This window comes from Spermophilus citellus, assembly GCF_964194105.1.
Source record: "Spermophilus citellus genome assembly, chromosome: 4".
NCBI classification, from domain to species: domain Eukaryota; kingdom Metazoa; phylum Chordata; class Mammalia; order Rodentia; family Sciuridae; genus Spermophilus; species Spermophilus citellus.
Window position 1 is genome coordinate 53,905,841 of NC_138185.1, and position 23,004 is coordinate 53,928,844.

At 47.3% G+C, this 23,004-nt stretch overlaps 1 protein-coding gene across 2 annotated transcripts in view; it reads left to right on the forward strand.

Annotated features, from left to right (window-relative positions):
- PCSK6 (proprotein convertase subtilisin/kexin type 6) overlaps positions 1-23,004 on the forward strand; it is a 189,365-nt gene that overhangs the window by 160,900 nt on the left and 5,461 nt on the right. Inside the window, exons 14-20 of one of the 2 annotated variants that reach the window (XM_081291142.1) lie at positions 303-482; positions 645-683; positions 6,788-6,890; positions 8,150-8,346; positions 10,168-10,255; positions 14,306-14,409; positions 20,606-20,735. In XM_081291142.1, coding sequence (XP_081147268.1) covers positions 303-482; positions 645-683; positions 6,788-6,890; positions 8,150-8,346; positions 10,168-10,255; positions 14,306-14,409; positions 20,606-20,735 — 841 coding nt within the window. The remainder of the gene's footprint in view (positions 1-302; positions 483-644; positions 684-6,787; positions 6,891-8,149; positions 8,347-10,167; positions 10,256-14,305; positions 14,410-20,605; positions 20,736-23,004) is intronic. The other variant, XM_081291143.1, reaches the window with a different exon arrangement.

Below are 23,004 nucleotides of genomic sequence, written 5' to 3' on the forward strand. Positions count from 1 at the left end.
CAGGAGGGTGGAGAGTATAATTAAAAAACACCATTACCCCTACCAACATCCCACCCCTGCCACCAGCAAAGACAGAAGCATAGGGCAGCTCCATAGCACAAGAGTCCAGGAGTGCTGGCTTGCAGCAGTGGGACATACAGAGAGAGCAGTATGTGGCCTGGTGGTAGAAGTACACCTGATTAGTAGGTGAGCAGGCAGTGAAAGCCATGGGCCACAGCGATGGAGGCCTGTGCACAGGTAAAGGAGCACACAGGTGTATCAAGAGCTTCCTGAAATAACTCGGTGGGTCGGTTGCCTTCCAGGGAAGTTGAAAGAGTGGAGCCTCATTTTATATGGCACAGCGGAGCACCCCTACCGTACCTTCAGTTCCCATCAGTCCCGGTCGCGGATGCTGGAGCTCTCGACCCCACAGCTGGAGCCACCCAAGGCTGCTAAGTGGCTGTCCCAGGCTGAGGGGCTCGAGGATGAAGAAGATGACACAGGTAATGAGTCGGAAACAAGAGGACATGGCTAGCTTCCTCGAGTTTGGTTCCCCACTGTAACTCTCTAAGGTGGGGGTCATTCCTGGCAAAAGGCAGGGTTGTGGTTGGAGGTCCTCTCTTGCCCAGAAGTCATAATAATGACAGTCATTTGCACTCACACAGCTCCTCCCATCCAAGTCTCTCCTAATGTTTTACAGACCAGTAAGTATGCTTCAAACCAGTAAGTATTCTCTGACCTTCCCAGGCTGGGACACTGAGCCCCTCTATGCCCCACCAGAACTGGGATGTGCTACCCCAGGGACACTTCCCTTTCCTCAGAGGTCCCCATCACAAGGCTCAGCCTCCTGACGCCCTCAAGTCCATGCACTTTCAGTGGCCAGAATGTGGGAAGGAAGCAGTTACTATCAAGGCCTCAAGAAGGTTAGGTTCTGGGAACATAGCCAGGAAAGGAGCTGGAGGTAGACATTCCACCATCCTTGAGGGTAGGATTGGAGACCCAGAGAAGGGAATCATCAGTAGAAACTGATACTACAGAAGCATCCTTAAAAACTCTCAGAACTTAAGATGCCTGTGCAGATCCTTTCTCTCTAGCCATCTTTTGCTAAGATGGCCCTTGGCTCTGAGCCACCAGCTCATTTTCAAGGTAGCCAAGAGCCACAGTCCCCTAGCAGGGCTTTGGACATCTCCTGATACTGTTCTAGATACAGGTTTTTTAACACATTAGGTCAAAAGTGGTTCCTTTCCCCTTGAGCCACCCATCTCATGGTGATTTGTGTGACACCGGGTGTTTCTGGTTGGGCATATTTTTCTTAGCTAAATATTCTGGCTATTTGATAAATGATGGGTGATATCACAGAATATGGATGATTTGAATTACCCAATATCCTCTGAAAAAATAATAACAAAATGGAGAATTCTACCAATACAAATCAAGCATAAATTATAGTTGATTCCATTTTAAATTTCTTTCACCATTTCTTTAAAACAGAGCATTGAATTATGTATGGACTGCTCTGTTTCCCCCTGTGATTTATAAACAGTGGCAAGATTCAGTAATTATTAATAAAGAACTGATTTTTTTTTCCTTAAAATCTGCTGCTGACTCCCAGCCTCATACACTGGAACCTCAACTGTCAGGCTGTTCTCAGTCTGCATCACTGAGCATGGCCTGAATGGATAGAGGGGTTTCCAGGGGAGTGAGATGCTTTCCTGGCTCTCAGAGAGGCTCCCTGTGATCTCAGGGGCAAATGGAAGGGTGGACCAGCACTAGCAGAAAGAGCGTGCCCAGAAACCAGGACAGAGGGAATAAGAACCAGAGGGTGCCATGATGTGAGGGACAAAGGAGAAGGAGGGGGGACAAGGACAACAAATTTAGAGTCCAAAGCAAGGTCAAGGGGGATGTGGAATGGAACTTCCAGAATGTGGGGAGCTGACCATGGGCAAACATTTTATTGAGGGTGTTGGGCCCAGGTTGGCAGAGGTTTCATCTGGACCCTGTGGACAGAAGGGCAGGGGAAATATAACGGAGCAGTGGTACCAGGAGCCAACCGCAGGGAGGACCAACTTTCCCCAGGATGAGAAATAGAGGATATGAACAAGGGATGGAGAGGGAAGTCTAGGGACTGCAAGGACCTCCAAATAGTAGCAGGCAACATGATCCACTAAAAGGGAGCAGGACCTTACAGGAGGTGTTGGACATAGCATTAGCCCATCTTCTGTTGCTATAACAAAATACCCAAAGCCAAGTACTTATAAAGAAAATAGATTCATTTAATTCACAGTTTAGAAGGTTGGAAATCCAAGATTAGGAAGGTCCATCAGTCTGACCTCTGGGGAAGGCCTCATGGCTACATCACAAGATGGCAGAGAAGTATGTGGAGTGGCCTCACTTTATAACAGCTTTCTCTTGCTAAAACTAACAGACCCAGGGAGTTAGCATTCATCCCTTCCAAGAGCAGCACCCCTAATGACCTTGTCCTAGAACCTACTGCTTAAAGGTTCCACCACCTCAATACTGTCCTACTGAGGACCAAACTTCCAGCTTCAGGAGACATATTCAGAGCATCTTACCAGACCAGGACCTGGCCAGAGCCAGGCAGAAAAGCTGCCCTGCAAAGGGAGCCCTCATGAGGTGGACCAGGTGGCCACCAGACACTCTCAGCCCACATCGCTCCCTGGGAATGGAGGCAGAAACAACAACCAGAGTAATTCTCCAGGCCGAGGCAGGAGGAAGGCTAAGGCAGTGGTGAATCCTGGAGTTCCTAAGGTAAAGGAGGGTGTGGACAGTGACTCAGCATGGTGGTGGTCTGGGGACCAGAGGGCCTGGCAGGAAGAAGTAGAACAGCTACAATGGACAGAGTGAGACACAGGAAAGACATCAGCCAGCCGTACTGAGGGTGGACAACTTTGCAGTGAGGACCAGCCTGCCGGACAGAGCCCCCTGGTGGCCACAGAAGAGATAGAGGCCACCACCAAGACACTTGATTAAAGAACAGACTCTGGGCTGGCCCCACCCCAAGAACTGGAATTCAGTAGGTCTGAGGTGCTAGGAAGTCTTCACCTGTAGCCAGCACACATGTGATTCCAGGTGGTGTGGCCTAGGGAGCCAGCAGATGCTGAGACAAGCAAGGACATGGCAAGACACAGGGAGGGGTTCAGGTTCCTACCAGAGAGTGGCAGAGAGGCCAGGACAGAACTATTGTGGGAACAGAGGAAAGCCTGGGCTTCAGGAAAGAAGCAATTATTGAGCTTCTTGGAAGGAAGACAATGGTGGAGGACAGCTCGGGACAGTGTGGCCATCCACAGAGGACCATGAGGGGAGTCAAGAGAGCATGTCCTCTTGTCTAGAAAACAGACAAGGTTCCAGGACAGCTGACAGGTACACAGCAGTTGGTTCACAGTGTGCATGGTGTGTACATGTAGGGATTGAATGGGGTCATAGGCTCAGTATAGATGAGACCAGGGGCTCAAGAGCATTAAATAACTCACTTAGGTCACCTAGCAGTCAAGAACGAGGCCAGACACAATGAGAGCCGTCTGTTATTCTCGTTGGCACGTCTTTACCAACCAGCTTGACTTTTGCATCCTGCTCCAAGTCTGATAGTGTTAACGGAGGTAACTTTCCCTGGGTGCCCTTTTGTGGATAGGATGAAGGGCAAAATAGGTGCCAGTATCTTCTGAATCCACTGTTCCTCCAGCACAGTCTGCACACTAATGACAAAGTCCATCGAGAACTCCCAAGCTGCTAACGCTTGTTTTATTTGTATTTTTTAAATTCTGGATTTGCTCCACAAAATTTCTAAGATGGAATTTTTAGTTAGCCTGTGTCAGTTAACTCCGTATGCAGGTGGGGTCAGCTGTTAGAAAGCCTGTTCTGCACATTAATCGAATGTGCCTTTTACTGGGAGCCTCTGCTAGGAGTGGTAGAAAGTGGCCCAGGAAGACTGTGGGTCTTGGAGGAACTTTCACTAATGACGGAAAGAGGAAATGCAGGCATAAATATAAATTGCAACACAAAGAACCCAAGTTCACCCAAAGAATAAGTAATGGGTGTACCAGAACATTCTTAGAAGTGAAGGAGTGATTGGGACAAGATGACCAGCCAGGTTTCATTTACAGTGTTTCATGGAAGAGATGAATCTGGATATTTAGCTTTTTAAACAGTCCCAACAGAGAGTCCCATGTGGGGAGGTTTGTTTACAGATATTTATCTAAGTATCCTCAGCCCTTGGATGGGCAGTTTCTCCTCTTGACCTTTCCAGCTGGGGCTGGATGTTGCTGGAGACCTTGATGCTGCCTCAGAATTCTGCTGCCCTGCCTTGCCAGGGGTTGGTTCCCCTCTGGATTGTCATGAAACTTTCCAACACAGAGAGGCTGGCTCCAAGGGGGACTCTGGGGGTGATATCTACATCCCACGTACCAGCAGCTATAAACACCAGTCCAGGCCCTCCCCTCAGGCTGTTCCTCTCCCAGAACATCCTGGAACCTTGTGTATACAGGTGGTGGGGACATTGGCACTTCTGTTTCTGTCCAGTCTTCTTTCATCCATACTCTAACCCCTCAGCCTTTCAGCAAATATTTACTGAGCACCTGCTCTGTGCCAAATGCCATTCTTTTTTAAAAAAATATTTATTTTTTTTTTAAGTGTAGATGGACACAACACAATGCCTTTATTTGTATGTGATGCTGAGGATCAAACCCGGGTCCCGCCCATGCGAGGCAAGCGCTCTACTGCTGAGCCACAATCCCAGCCCTCCAGATGCCATTCTAAGCACTGAAAATGAGTAAGCTAGACCAGATCCTGCCTGTGTGGTGCTACCATCTCCAGTGCCTGGAAGAAGAGAAGATTGGTCTGTCACCCCCTCTTCCCAACACACACACCCAGCTCCCTTAAGATGGAGGGAATTCCTGCAATCTCAGCCTCTTGGAAGGCTGAGGAAGGAGGTTCACAAGTTCAAGGACAGCCTGGGCAAATTAGCAAGACCCTGTCTCAAAATTTTTAAAAAAATTTTTTTTGTTGTTAAAGGACTGGTGTGTAGCTCAGTGTTAGAACACTTGCTTGGCGTACATGAGGCCCTGTTCAATCCCCAGTACTGAAAGGAAAAAAAAAAAAAAAAGGTATGATGAAACAAAGCATTCTGAGACTACCCCCACAAATGACCCTGGACACAGTGCACAGAAATCCAAATCAGATGAGAATCAATTCCAAAATAGTAAAATAGTGCAGAGCTGGAGGGGAGGGTGTGGTTCAGTGATAAACTTTGGAAATGTTAGGCTTATCTAGAACACCGGACTAGCCAGCTAGGACCAGAAGAGGCAGCAGTCCAGAGCGTCCTAGAGATGACCACGGCTCTGAAAGGAGTGCGCAGTGGGAACACAGGCAGGCAGAGACCCACAATGAAAACTTGGGAAATATCAACAACGGTGAACCTCCAGGAGGGTAGCAAAATAACCCGAGTCTGACATTGGGAAGGCCGGAGACTCTTGAAGAAGGAATGAAGAGGGCTTTGTATGCCTCAGCAAAGACCCATTGTGAGCCGCTGAGAATGAGGACTTTTGTCTTACCCTCCCATTTCCCCTTGAAATGCGGGTGGCCAGCAAATTAACTCTTCTTTGCTTCTGAACTCACTCCCCTCCCCTTCCAACAACTCAAACCTTGCAGAAGGTTTTTTCCCCTTCCAGAGACTTAGGAGCCTTCATAATGCCTCACACAGTCCCTCCCTGGGTTCCCTCTCAGCTATCCAGGAGGTTTCCCCGAGCAGTTTCCCCATAGAAGGGAAGGGGTTGGTGGGTAAGTCTGGAATCCCAGCACAGACTGGCTCCCATGGCTGTCACTTATGCAGAACAGGAGGGAGAGGAAACCTACAAACATGCCCACCCCCAGCCTAAAAGGATGGACGTTGAAAGCCAGCTCATCCCTGACTCTTATCAGGAAGAGACCCAGAACAAGGAGTTTGCTGGAATCTTTGAGCTTCCCTACATTTGTGTCACTTTTCCAACCACATACAAGCTCAGGGTTAGAATTCAGGGACCTGGGAGGACTTAAGGGAAGATATTGGTGTCCCACTACTGAGGGCAAGAACCAGGGAGGCTAAAAAGAAGTCTGCAGGAAGAAGCCCACAGCAGCAGCACTCCACTCCCACCCCCGTGTGCAGCCAGCTCCCACTCACCCAGTTTGACACGCTCAGGCTCTGGCTCTGTCCACCCTGGCTCTTGAAGCACCAGCTATACCAGGTGGTCCAGACACGTAGAAATCCATCCTCATTCCCGCTGGAGCATGTACAGAATTCTCTCTGCACTCTTCCTCCTGCCTAATTCATGTTGCCTCAGCACCCTTGGTGGCAGCTTTCCTAACACCTAAAACACCCCCAAATTGCATTGCTGGGTCCTTCACAGTGGAAATCAGAGAACTGACTGGTCCCAACATAATGACTATGGTGTAAGTGAAGGAACTTAATACAGGTTTTCCCTGCCTCTCTCTCCTCCATCCTCCTGCCTCTCACAATCCCCATCTCCTCACTGACCTTGGCTCTCTCCCAGGGTTGACTGCATTACTTGTTCTCGTGGTATTGCTCTCTAGAGTGTTGGGCCCTCTGACACTAGATTTCTGGCTAGACCCAGCTCTGGCTGGGGCCACATCACATGGGGCCTTGTTGTCTGTCTACCCAGCCCTCACAGAACCACCACTTCAAAGGGAAATCCTCCCAACCTCATCAGGCTGCCACATGCTCTGTTGGGGACCACAAGGGACTGGATTGGATGGAGGAGGCATCTCTCTGGATAAAGGAAATGTTTTTTTCTTTAAGGTGTGTGCCATCCAGAGTGTGGGAACAAAGGCTGTAATGGCCCCAATGCAGACCAATGCTTGAACTGTGTCCATTTCAGCCTGGGGAACGCCAAGACCAGCAGGTAATGTGTTGGGGCTGCCATCGGCACATTCTGGAGCTCTGCTAAGGTGGCCCATTTCAAACTGTGTAACACCCCAACAAAGAAATCGCATTGAAGTTAACTGCCTTTTAAAAAACTGTTAATAATTTTCTGTTCTAATCAAACGAGTAATATGTGTTTATTACAGAGAAATCTGAAACTGTGGCACTTTGGTGACCATGCTTAAAAAGCTTTCTTCATCCATTTGTGAAACAAAAATGGATCATATGGAATATGCAAGTGTCCTAGGGGTACTATAGATACGTGTAACTCAGGGGCGGCACTGTCAGCCACACAGGGCCAGATGGGACACTGTGGCTCTCGGAAAACACGCTGCAGCCTCTGGCTAGTGTGGGGTTTTCTTGGCAGCTCCCTGGAAAACCTGTGGGACTAAATGCTCCCGGAGGGAAGGAGCTGGCAGAGCTGAGTGGGAGCCCCAGGCATGTGGCCAGCTGTATAGGCTCACTCTGGCCCTGCTGAGGTGAGCGTGCACACCTGCAGGTCCTTGCAGCCAGGACCTGAACTGCTGGCATCACCACCCTCCCACATTTCCCTGTCAGTCTTGCAGCTACTCTGCTTTTTATTCCTTGGTTTCACAAACCTTCCTGAGCACCTGCTACATGCTGCTCAGGCCAGGCCTGGTAGGCCTAGATGACACTGGGAGCTTCCTAAAGGGCCTGGGTGACAGATGTACCTGAAAGCTGCTGGTGCACACCCACGAGGTCCTGGCAGGGGCTCCCTGTGCAGGGTGGAGGTGCAGGCCTGGCGCTCTCAGTGTCTGGAGTTCCCAGTCCGAGGGCGGTCCCAGTGCACTCAGCACAAAGACAGTTGTCCTGGAGCTTTATTCAGTGCCCGAGATTCCTGCTCCCCAAGGGCACCTTTGGTAGGATTTTTGCAGAACCAAAAGTTCCAAAAGTCATATACCAACATCATGGTGCCTGTGGGAGGCCACAGGTACCTCAGAACTTCCCACCAGGATGGCCTCCAAGAGAAAATAAGGCTTCTTACCCAAGTCCTCAAACTTCCATCTGTGTCCTTAGGAACCTCTCAAGGGTGCTCACCAAGACAGGACACTCCCTTATGACTTAATATTCCCCCCAGGGCCCTCATGTCCTCAATGTCTTGCTGAGTCTGCAGGGGTCTCCAAGCTCTGGGATAGTATTTCCCCCATCCCTATGCAGGGGCCACACAGGGGTGGGAGGTTGATTCACAGGAGCTCTCACCTGTACCTGTTCCCACAGGAAGTGCGTGAGCTCCTGTCCCTTAGGCTACTTTGGGGACACAGCAGCAAGACGCTGTCGAAGATGCCACAAGGGGTGTGAGACCTGCTTGGGCAGGAACCCAACACAGTGCCTGTCTTGCCGCCGTGGGTTCTATCATCACCAGGAAACGAACACCTGTGTGACCCTCTGTCCTGCTGGATTTTACGCTGATGAAAGTGAGTGGCATGTCTGAGGGCATGAGAAGGCATGAGCCCTCTCTCTGTCGCTAGGCTGGCATCCCCTCCCAGGGAGGACTTCCCTGGCCTTGGCTTCCTCTTGTACTCTGTTGTTCTCAGCAAGGACCTTTCACAGGAAAGGCAGGAGGGAACTACATGAAATCAGAGTGCTCAGACCTGTCCGTTGGCAGCAGATCACCCACATACCTGGCAGGAGAAGTTCAAAGTGATGCTGCAAAGAATTCCGCAGACCATGCAATTCAAACATGTGCAAGACAGTGTCGGCTACTGAGAGCGGGCAGATATGTGGCTTGGCCACAGCTCTCAGACACCAGGAGAGGATCCCCTGCTGGCTCTACTATAATTTCTCCTCTTTCTTAGAGGAGACAGGTGTCCTGGACTGGGGCCGGAGCCTCAACTTGAATTTATGGAACTGAGGATCAACACTGGGGGGAAAAAAACCTCCTGGATAGAGCTGCTGAGCTGAAATTGGGATTTAGGTGTAGGCAAAAGGTTTACAGTCCTCCGAAAATGAAGAAGTACCTGAGGGGATAAGAATTGGGCTCAGAAGGGCCTGTTTTTCGTGTGGGCTCTTTACAGGAAGTGAACATACCCCTAAAGGGTGGGCAGTGTTTTCCTCATCTTGAAGCTGAGAAATGGTAAAAGACCCACAGCTAGTAATGACAGGTGGGACTTGAACTTGGAGCAGCCCCTCCAGGTATCCTGTGTTTAGAAGGTGGGCAGAATGGGCAGTGTTATCATGCACCTTACCCTAAAAGAGACAACAGAGGGTTTGGGTTAAACTGATGGAGATAATGCTCAAACAAGTGAAAGAGGTTACTGTTTTGGTAGCAGGCCTTCCTGCAGGGCTCCTCTCTGGGCCCCTACTGTGCAGGATCCAGCCTGTCATGCCATCACTGTTACTCCTGGGGAGAAGAAGCCAGGAAATCTGTAACAACATATAAAGCTACCAAATAACCAGACACTCTTCAGAGAGGAAACAGTCATAAGACACATTTCACAGCCTTTGCAAACACCTGCCCTGGGCTGCCAGCCAGACCTGTTTTCAGGTGCCCTCATACTACCCCCTTCCCAGGGCCAGAATCAGCCATCCCCTCATTCACTTCAGTCCTTGCTGAGCACCTGCCATGTGCATGTGATGCCACCTGTGGCTCCAAGGAGGCTGCACTGAGGTGGATCAAGCAGCCCTCTGCTTCCAGATTCATAGCACTTAGTAGTGGCACAAGGCAGTGTCTATGAGATGCCAACATAAGTGACTTATGTAAGTGAAGGTGGGAGCTGAAGTGACCCAGAATTTCCCTGGGAGACATGATGGCTTGTCATAGGTTCCTATCTCCCTGTATATAGATGCTAAGTCTTCAGAAAAGACCCCTGTGAAAGCTCTAGGGGAGAAAGGTCAGCGGCATCCAGGCTCCCCCGCCCCATCAAGTTTATAAAGATTTGCACCTGATTAAACTCTACTCAGCCAGGAATTAGCTTCCATCCCTGTTGCAATAAGCAGAACCAAACCATGCTTCCTCTGAACAAAGAACCACCTCCAAAATATGGTAGTTATTTAAGGACTTTGACATATCCCAGAAAAGAGTGGTAAGACATTCACCAGTGACACTCTCCACATCTGAGCACAGGGTCTCTACCTGGCCTCTGAGTGTTTCATTATTATTGGATCCTTTCTGGAGATAGACACTGGGGAAGAGCCACCCTCCCGCACCTGCTGTGAAATGCTGGAGGCTCCTTTTCCAGATTTGATTTCCTCTAACCTGCCCCTTCTGTTTTCCTCATCTTGCTGTTTTTCTCCAGGTCAGAAAAACTGCCTTAAATGCCATCCAAGCTGTAAAAAGTGTGTGGATGAACCTGAGAAATGTACTGTCTGTAAGGAAGGATTCAGGTAACCCTCCGCGCTTTAAAAAAACGTGAAGAATGACAACCTGTTGAAGCTGCATTTAGTTTCTGTCATTGATTCACCAAGTTTTTGCATCTTTTCTTGAAAGTTAAAATGTCAGAAGCCCGAAGCCTCTCAGAGTAAATATTCCCAGTCTCTGAAAATCATGTGTCCACTTAGGAACTGGTTGTTTAAGAGGGAAATGTGAAGACAGGTCTAATCTACATTTTTTTTGCAACATTTGGAGAGTTGTTCAAAGTAACAGTGGGGCTGACCATAAAGTAGGGCTGACCTAGGTGAGTCTTTGAGGGAAGCTCACATCATTGCCTTCCTTGCACCATTAATTGTTCCTACTCCAGGTCCCCTCTAGGCCCAGCCCAGGGGTGGGTTGCCATAGCTCATACATCCTTCCTCTTTTCCATCATTGTTGTTTCTCCCCCCCAATGCACCCCATTTTCTGGCATCTTCATCCTAGTAGGAGAAATTGCTCCCTGAGGATGCTCTGTAGATTCCCAGTCTTCCCTGCTCGACCATGCTCAGCCCTGTGAAGTTCAGCACCCATTTCTTTAAAAACACAATGCAGAGGGGCTGGTATTGCAGCTCAGTGGTAGATTGCTTGCCTAACACATGTGAGGCACTGGGTGTGATCCTCACTACCACATTAAAAAAAAATGAATTAAAGGTATTATGTTCATCCACTACATATATATGAGTTTCGAGCTTCTCTGAAAGCTTATCTCTCTCTCTCTCTCTCTCTCTCTCTCACACACACACACACACACACACACACACACACACACTCATCCTTCATTTAAAGAAATGCAGAGTTCGTGATTTTTTTTTTATGTTTGGAATTGTTCCTTAGCCCATTTAATGCAACCAAATTACATTTAGGGCAATCAAATGTACATAACTATCTAGAAACTGTATAGAAACTCAGAAAGCATTCTGTTGAAATTATGCTGTGGACACTTCTGTACTAGAGGGAGTGTTAGCACTGTGGTCTGCATTGGAAAGAAAGAAGGGATGGGGTTGGAGAGATCAGTGCTTCTTTCCCATGAAGGGCACAAGAATCACCAAGGTTCATGTCTAAATGCGGATTTTGATACAGCTGCTCTGGGGGAAGCCTGAGACTGTTTCCAGTAGGCTTCCAAGTGAGGGAGATACTGCCAATCCAGACAAGGAGCAGCATTTGTACAGTGAGGCCCTGTGAGGCGACAGCCCACTTTCCTAGTCCAGTTTCCCTTCCTTCCAATGCTACTGGGACTGGAATTCACCACAGAGATGAATTGGGGAAGGGGTTAAGGAATGAAGGAGGAAAACACTAAGCATCAGCTCTTATCCAGGTGTTCACCCCAATGTCACCCCATTTGATCTTTGCAGCAACCTATGATACTATTCTTCACACTTTACAGACTGGGAGGTTCCGGTTTCCCCAGGAGGCTCTACATTGGCGTCCGCCTATGCCATTCTTTTAGATGAGTACTGGGGAGAAGACAGTGCCAAGAACCTGGGAGCCTGGGGAGAGGAGGGAAAACAAGACCCCTCCCCCAAAGTGACACGTCACACCTACAGTTATTTAAACTTATTGGTTGGACTAGGCAGGATTAGAAGTAAAAGGGTGAGCTGGTCCAGAAAGGAGACTCCCCAAAGGAAAAAAGCTAGAAGAGAAAGGAGACATTCCACTGGTGGCCATGACCAAGGGCCTAAGAGAGGCCAGCTGTGATGTCCTAGGCCCCACTGGCAGAATCCTTCTCCCCAGGCTGCTACCTGAGGGTGTCAAGGAGGAAAGGCTTTGTGGATCCAACTCCCTGGAACCTATTTCCCTGTGAAGTGCTGGGGGGTCCTAGAGAACCTATTTCTTTGTCGGGGGTTAGGGGGAAGCTAGGTATTAGGCTCAGGAATGGTGTTCTGGGAGAAAGTGTCTGTCCAACAGTAGCAGAAAGCAGGAGCCAGGGTTCCAGCAGTGATAAGCTTTCAGAGAAGCTCAAACTCTGGAAACATCATCAGCCATAATCCACAGAAAGCTTCTTTTTATTGCCCAATATCCACTTAAGCTGTGACTTCAAATCATTGCTGTCACGTTGAAGCCGTGAGAGAGCAGCCGAGCTGCTGCCTCCTGGCCATCCATCTTTTTAGGGGGATAATCTCAGGGGAACGTCAGTTATTAAAGACATGATTTAACTGCCTCACGTAGCAGCCTTGGCCCCCATGATGAGCAAGAGCCCTGGGTGGGCGTCTGCCACTGCTGTTACTGGAATAGAGAACCTACAGAACTTTCCACTAAACGTAGATGTGAAGAATCAGAAAAATCAAAGTGTTTTTCCTACTCTCACGTACTCAGTTCAACACGCTTACCCTTGGTCACCAAAAAGTATGGGTTTTTTCCCCCACACACAAAAGAGTTCTCCAGAGGACACCAACTGAGTGTCCTATAATCTGTCTCAATTCTGACACTAGCTATCTGCAGGTAGGTCAGATCCCACAGGTTAAGGGCTCAGTCCCCAAGACTGCCCCCACTTCAGATGACAGTCACAAGTCCCAGGTTGTAGCCATACTTCTGTCCACCTAGCTATAAATTGGAGTTCCCCTGACCTCCTTGGGTTTGGTTAATTTGTTAAAGCCGCTCACGGGACTCTGGGAAACACTTTGCTTACATTTACCCATTTATTGTAAAGGATGTTACAAAGGAAATGTATGAACAGCCAGATGAAGAGACGCATAGGATGAGGTCTGAAAGGGGCAAGAGTGCAAGAGCTTCTATCCCGGTGGAGTTGGGGTGTGCCAGCCTCCAGCAGGTGTTCTCATTCACCAACCTAGAAGCTTCTTTTGAACTCTGTTGGAGTTTTTCTGGAGGCTTCAGTATGGGATCATGAGTTATTATCATTGACCACTGATAATTAATTCAACATTCAGCCCCTCTCCCCTCCTCTGAGGTTGTGGTGGTGGGCTAAAAATCCCAGTCCTCTAATCATGTGGTTGGTTCACCTGGCAACCAGCCCCCATCCTGAGGCTACTTAGGAGCCCCCATCCACCTGTCGTCTCATTATCATGCACAAAAAATACTTATTATTTTATTGATTCCAAGGGTTTTAGGAGCTATGTAACAGGATGAAGACCAAATAAATATTTCTAATTTTAAATCACAATATCATAGCAGGAGTCTCTAGATCTGACAGATGCAACCCGGAGAGTTTGTTCAATAATGTTTTGTGGCAAACCCATTTAAAATGCATGTATCAGACACAGTACAATCTCAGGAACTAAAGAAATCATGGTGGGTGATATTTATGTACTTTGCTGTGTGCCAGACGCCAAACAGTTACATATATTTGCTCAGTGAGTCCTCCAAGCACGTTATACTGTAGGAACCAATTAACAAGAGGAAACGGAGGTGCAGAGAGGTTAGCTGGCCTGTCTGGGGTTACACGCAGCCGGGAAGTAGTGGAGCCAGACCCAGTGTGGGTGGTCTAGCTCAGTTTGTGTCTCTGTGATGCCTGGCTGGGCTGCCTGGCTGGAGTGAGGGAAGGGCAGGCACTGATGGGGTGAAAGAGGAAGCAGGAGCCACATCAAGCAGACCTGCCAGGTCCCAGGAGGGGATCTTATTTCAAGTTCATGGTGAAGTCAGGAAGGTTTCAAGCCCAGAGAAGCAGGGGCAGATTCAGGGCTGAGGGTCAGCCTTGTGGCAGACACCCCCCTGATACACTGCAAATCTGACACTTCAAGGGGGACTCAGACTATGCAGCTGAGCCAGCATGCCACCAGTGGTAACCCCATACACTCCAGTTTTCCTTTGAGAATCAGCAGTGAAAGAGAAGCTGGCACAGGAAAGAGCCTGAGGTCTGGGCCTCCTGTGCCAGGACCAAGGCACAGCCTACCTCTAGCTAGCTTCAGGAGAGCTTTGCTAGCTTTCATTAGCTGGGAGCCTTCAGAGACACAAAGCCTTGTGTTTCAACCACTTTCATTTCCTCCTGTGAAAGATGTTTGAAGGCAAATTATAATTTCATTAGAATTTTGGAACATATGTGGAAACCAGCCTCTTTTTCTTTTCAACAGCCTTGCACGGGGCAGCTGTCTTCCAGACTGTGAGCCAGGCACCTACTTTGATTCTGAGTTGATCAGATGTGGAGAATGCCATCATACCTGCCGAACCTGCGTGGGTGAGCTCAGGGCCTGCACAGGCCTTAGTTTCCTTGGACAGTTGCAGTCAGGGTTACTGAGAGGATTAGGCTAGCTACCTTGAAACCTAGAAAGCAAACCTAGAACATCATGGGCATATGCATTTATTGGAGCATTTAAAAAACAAAGGCAAGGGACTGGGATGTAGCTCAGTGATGGAGCACTTGCCTAGCATGTGCAGAGCCCTAGAGAAAATTCCTAGTACTGCAAGAAAAAAAAAAAAAGAATATAAAAACAGGAAGGCAAAACAAAACAAAATAAAACACAAAGGCTCCCATGGATGAGAGGAGGTAAATAAGAGTTATTGTTTAATGAATTTAGGAAGATGGAAAAGTTCTAGAAAAGGATGGAAGTGATGGTTGCACAAGAAATGTGAATGTACTTAATACCACTGAACTGAACATTTAAAATGATTAAGATGATGGTAAATTGTATGTTATGTACATTACTCCACAATTTTCAAGTTAGAAAACAAAAAGCAATAAAAAATGCAAGGCCCACTGAGCAGCTTGGGTTTCCCAGCATTAGAAACTCAGCCAGGCCAATAATTATAGGTGCGTATGTATAATCTCAGCAACTCAGGAGGCTGAGGCAGGAGGATCACAAGTTTGAGGTGAAGCCTCAGCAACTTATCAAGACTCTGAGAAACTTAGTAAAACCCTGTCTTAAAATAAAAGTTTTTTTTTTTTTTTTAAAAAAAAACTGGGGATGGAGCTCAGTAATAAAGTGTCCCTGGGTTCAATCCCAGGAAGGAGAGGAAAGGAAAGAAAAGGAAGGGGAGCAGAAGGAAAGGGGAGGGGAGAGGAATGAAATATGAGGGGAGGGAGGGGGAAAGGAAAGGAAAAGAGAGAAAAGAAATGCAGCCAGGCAGTGGATGCTTTCAGGCAAGGGATAAAAATTACTGAACTGCTCATGAGCCATCTTGCCTTGGAGCTTGGCTTTTGCTGCATTATTGCACTAAAATTTAACACTATAAAGATTCAGAAGCCCCCTAGAGAAGCTGAAATGGATCCAGGTGGGAATAGGAATGGGGATGTTTCAAAACAAAACCTTAATTCTTTGTACCTGTGTTCACTTATTTTGAGCATTTTATTCAAAGAGGAAAAGACTACTATAAACAATTTTACATGTATTGTAATTCCCCACAAAGATTATAGCACAAATGTCTCCAGGCACAGTTTTTATGCAGAATATCGTGGAGATTGCATTCATTTTATCGAGTTTAATTTTGCCGTTATCTGCACAAGTAACTTGAAGCACACCATGAGTTTGTGGGCTCAGATATATTTCAGATGAAGTTTTCTCCTCTTTGTCTTTCCTCCTTCCCCCAGCACTTTGGTGTATTCTGAGAAACTCATATAAGTGAGTTTTCATAGCCTAAAATTTTTTTTTTTTTTAATTTTTTAATATTTATTTTTTTAGTTTTCGGCGGACACAACATCATTGTTTGTATGTGGTGCTGAGAATCGAACCCGGACTGCACGCATGCCAGGCGAGCGCGCTACCGCTTGAGCCACATCCCCAGCCCTCATAGCCTAAAAATTTAAGAATTAGGTGTCTGCTAAATCAGTTGCCATGACACCATTCATCAGAAATGCTACAGGATGGGGCAGACTGCCCTCCCCAGTGTGGCCAGCCTAGCCCTTTGTAGCTGCACCTGGACTGTTCAGGAGTGGACATGCCAGAGTAACCAAGGATGTGGTCAGGGCCAGCATCCACAAGTGATGGTTGGGGCTGACCCTAAGCCACCTCCATACCCTCCTGGAACAACCCCAGAAGGAACCAAGCTCAGCATCTGGAAGAGTTTCACCTGTGGTCAGCCCAGCAGCTCTTCTAGCATGTTGCCCTCTCATCTTTTCATCTGTCATCTTTATCTTTTTATTTTTTGTTTCTTGACTCATTGTTTAGTCCAGGTCAATTAAGAAGCATCACTCGTGATGCTTATTTAAATATCAGAGTCCCTTGATTCATAACATTCAGGCGTGTAGTTTATAACACTTTTGATTCAATAATTCAATTCACTTCTCTTTCTCCATGTCCCCAGACCTCTTGATGAGCTATATTGAACCACTTGTAGGTTTTCTCATCTCAATCCCTTGTCTTCTCTATCACTTCAGGCACTTAATTCAACAGTATGCAAGTCTAAAGCTCTTGGGAGCTAGGATTCTCCATACTTCCCCATTTCCTCTGCCTTGGTTCTTTTTTTTTTTTTTTTTTTTTTTTTTTTTTGCCTTGGTTCTTTCTAACCTCCTAGGAACAGGTGCAACCCCAGGCAGCTGCAGAAGTCTCCCTCCCCCCCACTTATGGTCACCTGGAAGCTTCTTGCTCCCCATCAGGTGTGGGTGTCATTAGAAGCATCTGTTCTCAGCTGCCCACTCCCTACCCCCTAGAGCCATGGGCCTGCCTGGCCTTTCTCTCCCAACTCTTGCACAGTGACTGCTGTTGTCTACCACCGACACAATGTGCTGGACACAGTCATGGGAAAGGTCAGGGTCAGTTTTGAGTACCTGGTGGCATCCAAGTAGAGCATAATATCACCTGTCTTCACCCTGTACCCCCAGCACACTCAACAGGTGACTTCACAGGAATGAGCTTCTTTTCCATCTTCAGTGCAGGTGCCCAGTGCCTCCTGGCGTGGAGCTTGTGATTCCCTTGGGGATCAGTGTGTCCACCATGGGTTGATGTAATGGACCTGTGGCACCAACCTGGCTCCACTTACCTAACTGGGACATTGGTCAGCAACTGGCAGCCAGTGGACACACACACATCTAGGCACCTACAGGTCTGGATGAGGAACAGTGCCCCAGGGACCTGTGAGGGTCAGTCGTCACCATGGGCATCCTTGGCCTAGCAAATGAAATAGCAAATAAAAACACCATGACAGCTCAGTAGAGAGATTTCAGAGAAAGGAGATTGTTTCCTGTCTTAGTTCCTGTAATGGCATGCTGCTCTTGCTTTCTGAACAAGGGCTCTGCATTCATTTTGCACTGGGGTCCATGAATGAGGCAGCATAATGGGTTAGCGAAAGCACAACCCATTTCATTATTATCATTATGATCATGGGTGCCTCTAAAGCGTTCAAAGCCTATAAAGACTTGTGACTTAATGGAATCCTTGAGAGACTTTGACTGAGTTATAAAAGTCATTTTTAGTAGTGGTGAAAAAACCGTTTACTTAGAAAATGTGTGTTCAATCAGCTTTTTTTTTTATTGCGGTAGAATATACATAACACAAAATTTACCATCTTGACCAGTTTTTTATATTTTCATAAGCATATAATATTTGTACTTATTTATGACCAAATCAGAGTAATCAGCATTTTTATCTCCTCAAATATCATCATTTCTATGTGTTGGGGACTCTCAAACTCTTTTCTAGTTATTTGGAAATGTATAATTGTGGTAGACTTTAGTTGCCCTACTGAGCTGTACAGCATTAGAACTACTCCCCTTCGCTAACTGTGTTTGATGCCCATTATCCACCTGCTCAGTATCTCCACCACCCATCTTGACCAATTTTTGATGTATAGTTCAGTAGCATTAAGTACGTTCACTGTTTTACAACCAATACCACCATCCACCTCCAGAGTTTTTCATATTCCCCAACTGAATGTGTATCAACTCTTTTTGTTTTTTTTTTTTTTTTAAATGGTGCAAGGAACAGAACCCAGGGCCTCACACATGCTGGGAAATTGCTGTGCCACTTGGCTACACCCCAGCCCATAATCAAATTTTACATTTAAAAATTTGAACATTAGACTTGAGGTGTAGCTCAGTGGTAGAGTGCATGCTTAGCATGCACAAACCCCTGGGTTTGATCCACAGCACCACCACAAAGTAAATAAATTGAGCATCAAAGGGACTACGAATAAGAACAAGCTTCCTTTGCCAACACAGAGGCTCCTCAGGCATTAAGTAAAGATTGTAGTATTGGAGGAAGAACAGTGGGGGTGACAGAGTTAAGCCAGTAAGGCAGGAGGGGAGAGGCAGTGGTGGGTACTGAACATCCTCTGAGTCCCAATACAGAACGAAGGCCCTTCCAAGTACACAGAGCCCACCACCTTGACCTGCAGATGCTCCCTAGGGATAAAGTATAGGAAGGTTGGTTGGTCAAAGCTAGAGACCAGCTTCCCATTGAGAACAACATAAACCTGACTGAATCCCTACTGTACCTTGGGCAGTCTTCAATCACAATCACAGGGGGAAAAGGACCCCATGTGGAGACTCTGGACCATTATAGAGTCCCCATTACCCCCAGAGGATCCTGCTTCTAGTTCCCACTCAAAATCCTGTGCCCTCTGGGTTTTATTCTTCCTGATTATCTAAGGATGAGCTTAGCCTGGAAGAGCTCATAATTTCTTCCTAGGGGGTTCTAAGATATAGAGTAGGCCCAGATCCTTGAGCCCCCAGGGCTCTGGAACTTCTGCAAAGAATTTTCCTTTGATGCAGCAGAGAAGCCTCAGCTTAGTCCAGTTATTCCAAGAAGAGTTACTATCACTGTGTTAGCTTTTAATCCACAGTCTAAGACCAAAATCATATTAAATTGGGATAAAAAAGTTTACCATAATAAGTGGATTAGCCTGTTTTCTGTTACTAGAACAAAATAACTGATGTGGCATGCTTATAAGGAAAACAGGTTAATTTAACTTACCGTTCTAGAGTCTAAAAGCATGGTGCCAGCATCACCTCAACTCCGGTGAGGATCTCATGGAAGGTGGCATCATGATGGCAGGAGCCCTTGAGAGGAAGGGATTGCATGGCAAGACAGAAAGCCAGAGAGAGAGGAGGGACCAGAAATAATTACTAGGCCCCACCTCTTAAAGGTCCCACCACTTCCCAACACTGCCACACTGAAGACCAAGATCCCAACACATGACATTTGGGGTACACTCTCAAACCATATCCAAAACATAGCAACATCTGAGATGATTTCCTTCCCATTCTCAGCCTTCTAAACTGCCAGCCAGTGGCCACCTCCTTGCCTCTGTCTAAGGTCCCTTGTCAAGTAGTCCTTGGGGATATTTGTCTAGTCCCTATAATACAGCATCTGACCAAGGGCAACAATTCCACTGACTCTGGGCCAAGCTGCAGGATTTCCTCCATAATTTTTGATCCTTAGCTCAGAAGTTGTGTCTCTTCAGGCCACGCCTCCCCACCCCATAAGCCCCTACTCATTTTTTTTTCTTACTGAAAATGCCCTGATAATCCAGTGAGACTATGATATAGGCTACAAATACCAGCCACAGGTGTAATTTTAAATGTCTCAGTAAACACCTCTCGCGCTCTCTCTCTCTCTCTCTCTCTCTCTCTCTCTCTCTCTCTCTCTCTCGTAGATGGACACAATACCTGTATTTTATTTATTCATTTTTATGTGGTGCTGAGGATCGAACCCAGCACCTCACAGGTGCAAGGCAAGCTGTGCCACTGAGCTACAGTATCCATATCTTAAAACAGTGAAAAGAAACAAATGAAAATAATTTTAGCAATGTATTTTCTTTAACCTAATGTATCTAAAACTATCATTTCAACATGTATCAATGTTTTTTTTTTAATTTTAATGGCGATTTTTTTTTAAATATTTATTTATTTTTTTTAGTTCTCGGCGGACACAACATCTTTGTTGGTATGTGGTGCTGAGGATCGAACCCGGGCCGCACGCATGCCAGGCGAGCGCGCTACCGCTTGAGCCACATCCCCAGCCCCATGTATCAATATTTTTAAAAATGAACTATGTTGCATTCTTTTTTAACAGTAGGACTTTGAAATCCAGTGGGTACTATTTTAGTTGCAGCACATCTTGGTTTGGCCACAGTGGCTGATGGGTGACTACGGCACTGGCTCTAGCAGAAGTGAGGCCTAACTAAGCCTGGCAGGGAAAGAAGTGTTTGGAATCAGGGCCAGTCATCACAGTATGGGCCATGGGAAGGTATGTTCCCTACTGAGGTCAGATCATGTGTCCAATGACCCCATCTGTGAAAGGGGAATGGCAATGCCCACCTAAAAGTTAGTGAGCACAGCAAAGTCCTCAGCGAGCAACAGGTAAATGCCAACTGTGTGGCTGGCCTGGTACATCTAAAACATTACCATAAACCTCATAGGGCAAGGCACTGGAACAAGCCTAGGATGGGACCTTCAGCAAGTAGTCCCTGACATCTGCTTCCTTTCCTGTACCTCTCAGGGCCCAGCAGAGAAGAATGTATTCACTGTGCAAAAAACTTCCACTTCCAAGACTGGAAATGTGTGCCAGCTTGTGGTGAGGGCTTCTACCCAGAGGAGATGCCTGGCTTGCCCCACAAAGTGTGTCGAAGGTACAGTCTTCCAAGCTCACACCACTGGGGAATGGTAGTGTGCTGTGTCCGACAGAGGAATGGCCAGAGGGCCTGGTGTTATGGTGCCTTTTCTGGGGCCTAGAGAAGGGACGTGCAACATCACCTGCTACTATAGGTGCAGTGGGCAGATAGGAACCCATTTACCGAGGAAGGAATGACCACAGTTAGTGATTGCCAAGATCACAAGCTAGTTGGTAACCTTTGTGCCTTTGTTTATTTAATGCATACTTATTCAATGAATACCTGCTATGCACCAGGCCCTGGGTAGCAGCTGGGATGGGGCAAGAAACAGAAGAACAAGGTGCCTGTCTCATGGTACTCACATCCAAGTAGCAGACTACACTGGATGGCTTCACACTGGAAACCACATTTGGAGCTTTTAAAAACATTCTAAGGACCCTGACCATCTTATCATTCTAACTCCATTTCTTCTGTAGTGAATGCACATATATTTAACCCCCTCATTCTCCATTTACTCCTGTGTGTATACACACACACACACACACACACACACACACACAGTCCACCTTCCTTGTGTGGTAATGGAAATTTGGCTGTGTTACTGGTCCTTAAGGGAGAAGCCATGTGCTTTGGTCTCCTCTTGTCTTGCTGAAGATTGCCTCATATTGGAACATCATAAACCCAGACCCAGCAGCAAGGCAGGGCAGCCTGTTATATTTGGGGAGAGAACAGCAGGCAGGAGCTGAAGGTGATAATAGTGATGTGACAGTGGGGTGGGCTATGAGGGAAGGGGTGGTACCCTCTGTCTGAAATAGACCCATAGCAAGAGAGGCCTGGGACAATCATGATCAGTGGGCAACACATAGGCTTTGGTAGGTACCCCCCATAATGAGGCCTGTCTCCCAGGCAATTCTGAGAACTGCTGTGGGTTGTCACCTAATCCCTTAAAAACACACAACTGTACAGTAAGCCAATGAGATCACCAAGTCCTTACACTTATGTAACCCTCAAGAGGCTCTGGTAGGGGTCCCATGTCTGTGCACAGTCCAGCCCCTCTACTGAGTTGGTTTGAAATGGGAAAGTCGCCACATTTCTTCCAGCCTTGCTGAGTCCTACTCAGGGCCCTGAGCACAGTTGTCTGAAGTAAACCTTTCAGTTTCCCCAGACAGCTGGTTTGCAGATAATTAAAGTAAGAACGGCATCTGGGGAGAACTTGGAACTAAAAAGTGATAATCACTTTAATTTGTCAAATATCTTGGGTTCCAGGGAATGCTATGCCCACACCTGTGGCAGGCAGACCCATTGTGTGGTGCCCAGAGGCCATGGAGGAGGCAGGAGGCAGGCAGCCACTGTACGCCCCTCCTTAGACATGAAGGATCAGGAGTTTCTTATTTGAGGAGAAGCTATTTACCCCAAGGGGAGTCCAGTGCTGGGGCTGACACACCAGGTGTCTAGGACAGACACCCCAGGAAGAGCCCTGCAGAGCCACCAAGTGATAAAGTGCTGGCTCTTCACAGAATTTCCATCTTTCAAGCCAGGGCAATACTGAACACCTGTAATCCATCAACTCAGGAGGTTGAGGCAGGAGGATTGCAAGTTCAAGGCCAACCTGGGCAATTTAATGAGACCCTCAGCAAGTCAGGAAGACTGTCTCAAAATAAAAAATGAAAAAGGACTGGTGATGATAGCTCAGTGGTAGAGTGCCCCTGGGTTCAATCCCCAGTACCTGGAGGTGGGGTGGGGGAACTTTCATATTTCAGAGTCCTCTGGCCCTGAAGAACCCATCAGGGTGGACTCCTCCCCAGGAAGAAGGGTCTTGGTCCACTTAGTTCTGTAGGTCGCTCCCAATGTGGACAGCATCAGCTTCTAGAGAGCCACAGTCTTCCTCCAGGTCCCAGAATGTTTCTCTGGCCATCTCTGTGGGTAGGACAAGGCAGCTAGGACAGAGCACTGGCCTGTCCAAGGGGATGTATATGGAAGTCAGCGCACAGGCCTGCTGGGTTAGCAACTGAAATGCAAAGACGGGGGGAACTGCAGCCTGAAGCTCAGAATAGTCCATGAAAAGTATCTCAATGAGGTTCTAGTCACCCCCATGCCTTAGTAAGAGGACCTTCAGGAACAAGCAAAGATATCTTGGAAGAAAAAGAGAGCAACTTGGTAGGATACTTGCCCAAGGGGTAGACTCATTTCTCATCCCCCCACCACCTCTTCCCATTGGATGCCCAGTAAGATAGAGACCCTCAAGGACATGCATTCTGCTTTAGTCTGTACTTAAACTGAAGCTTGG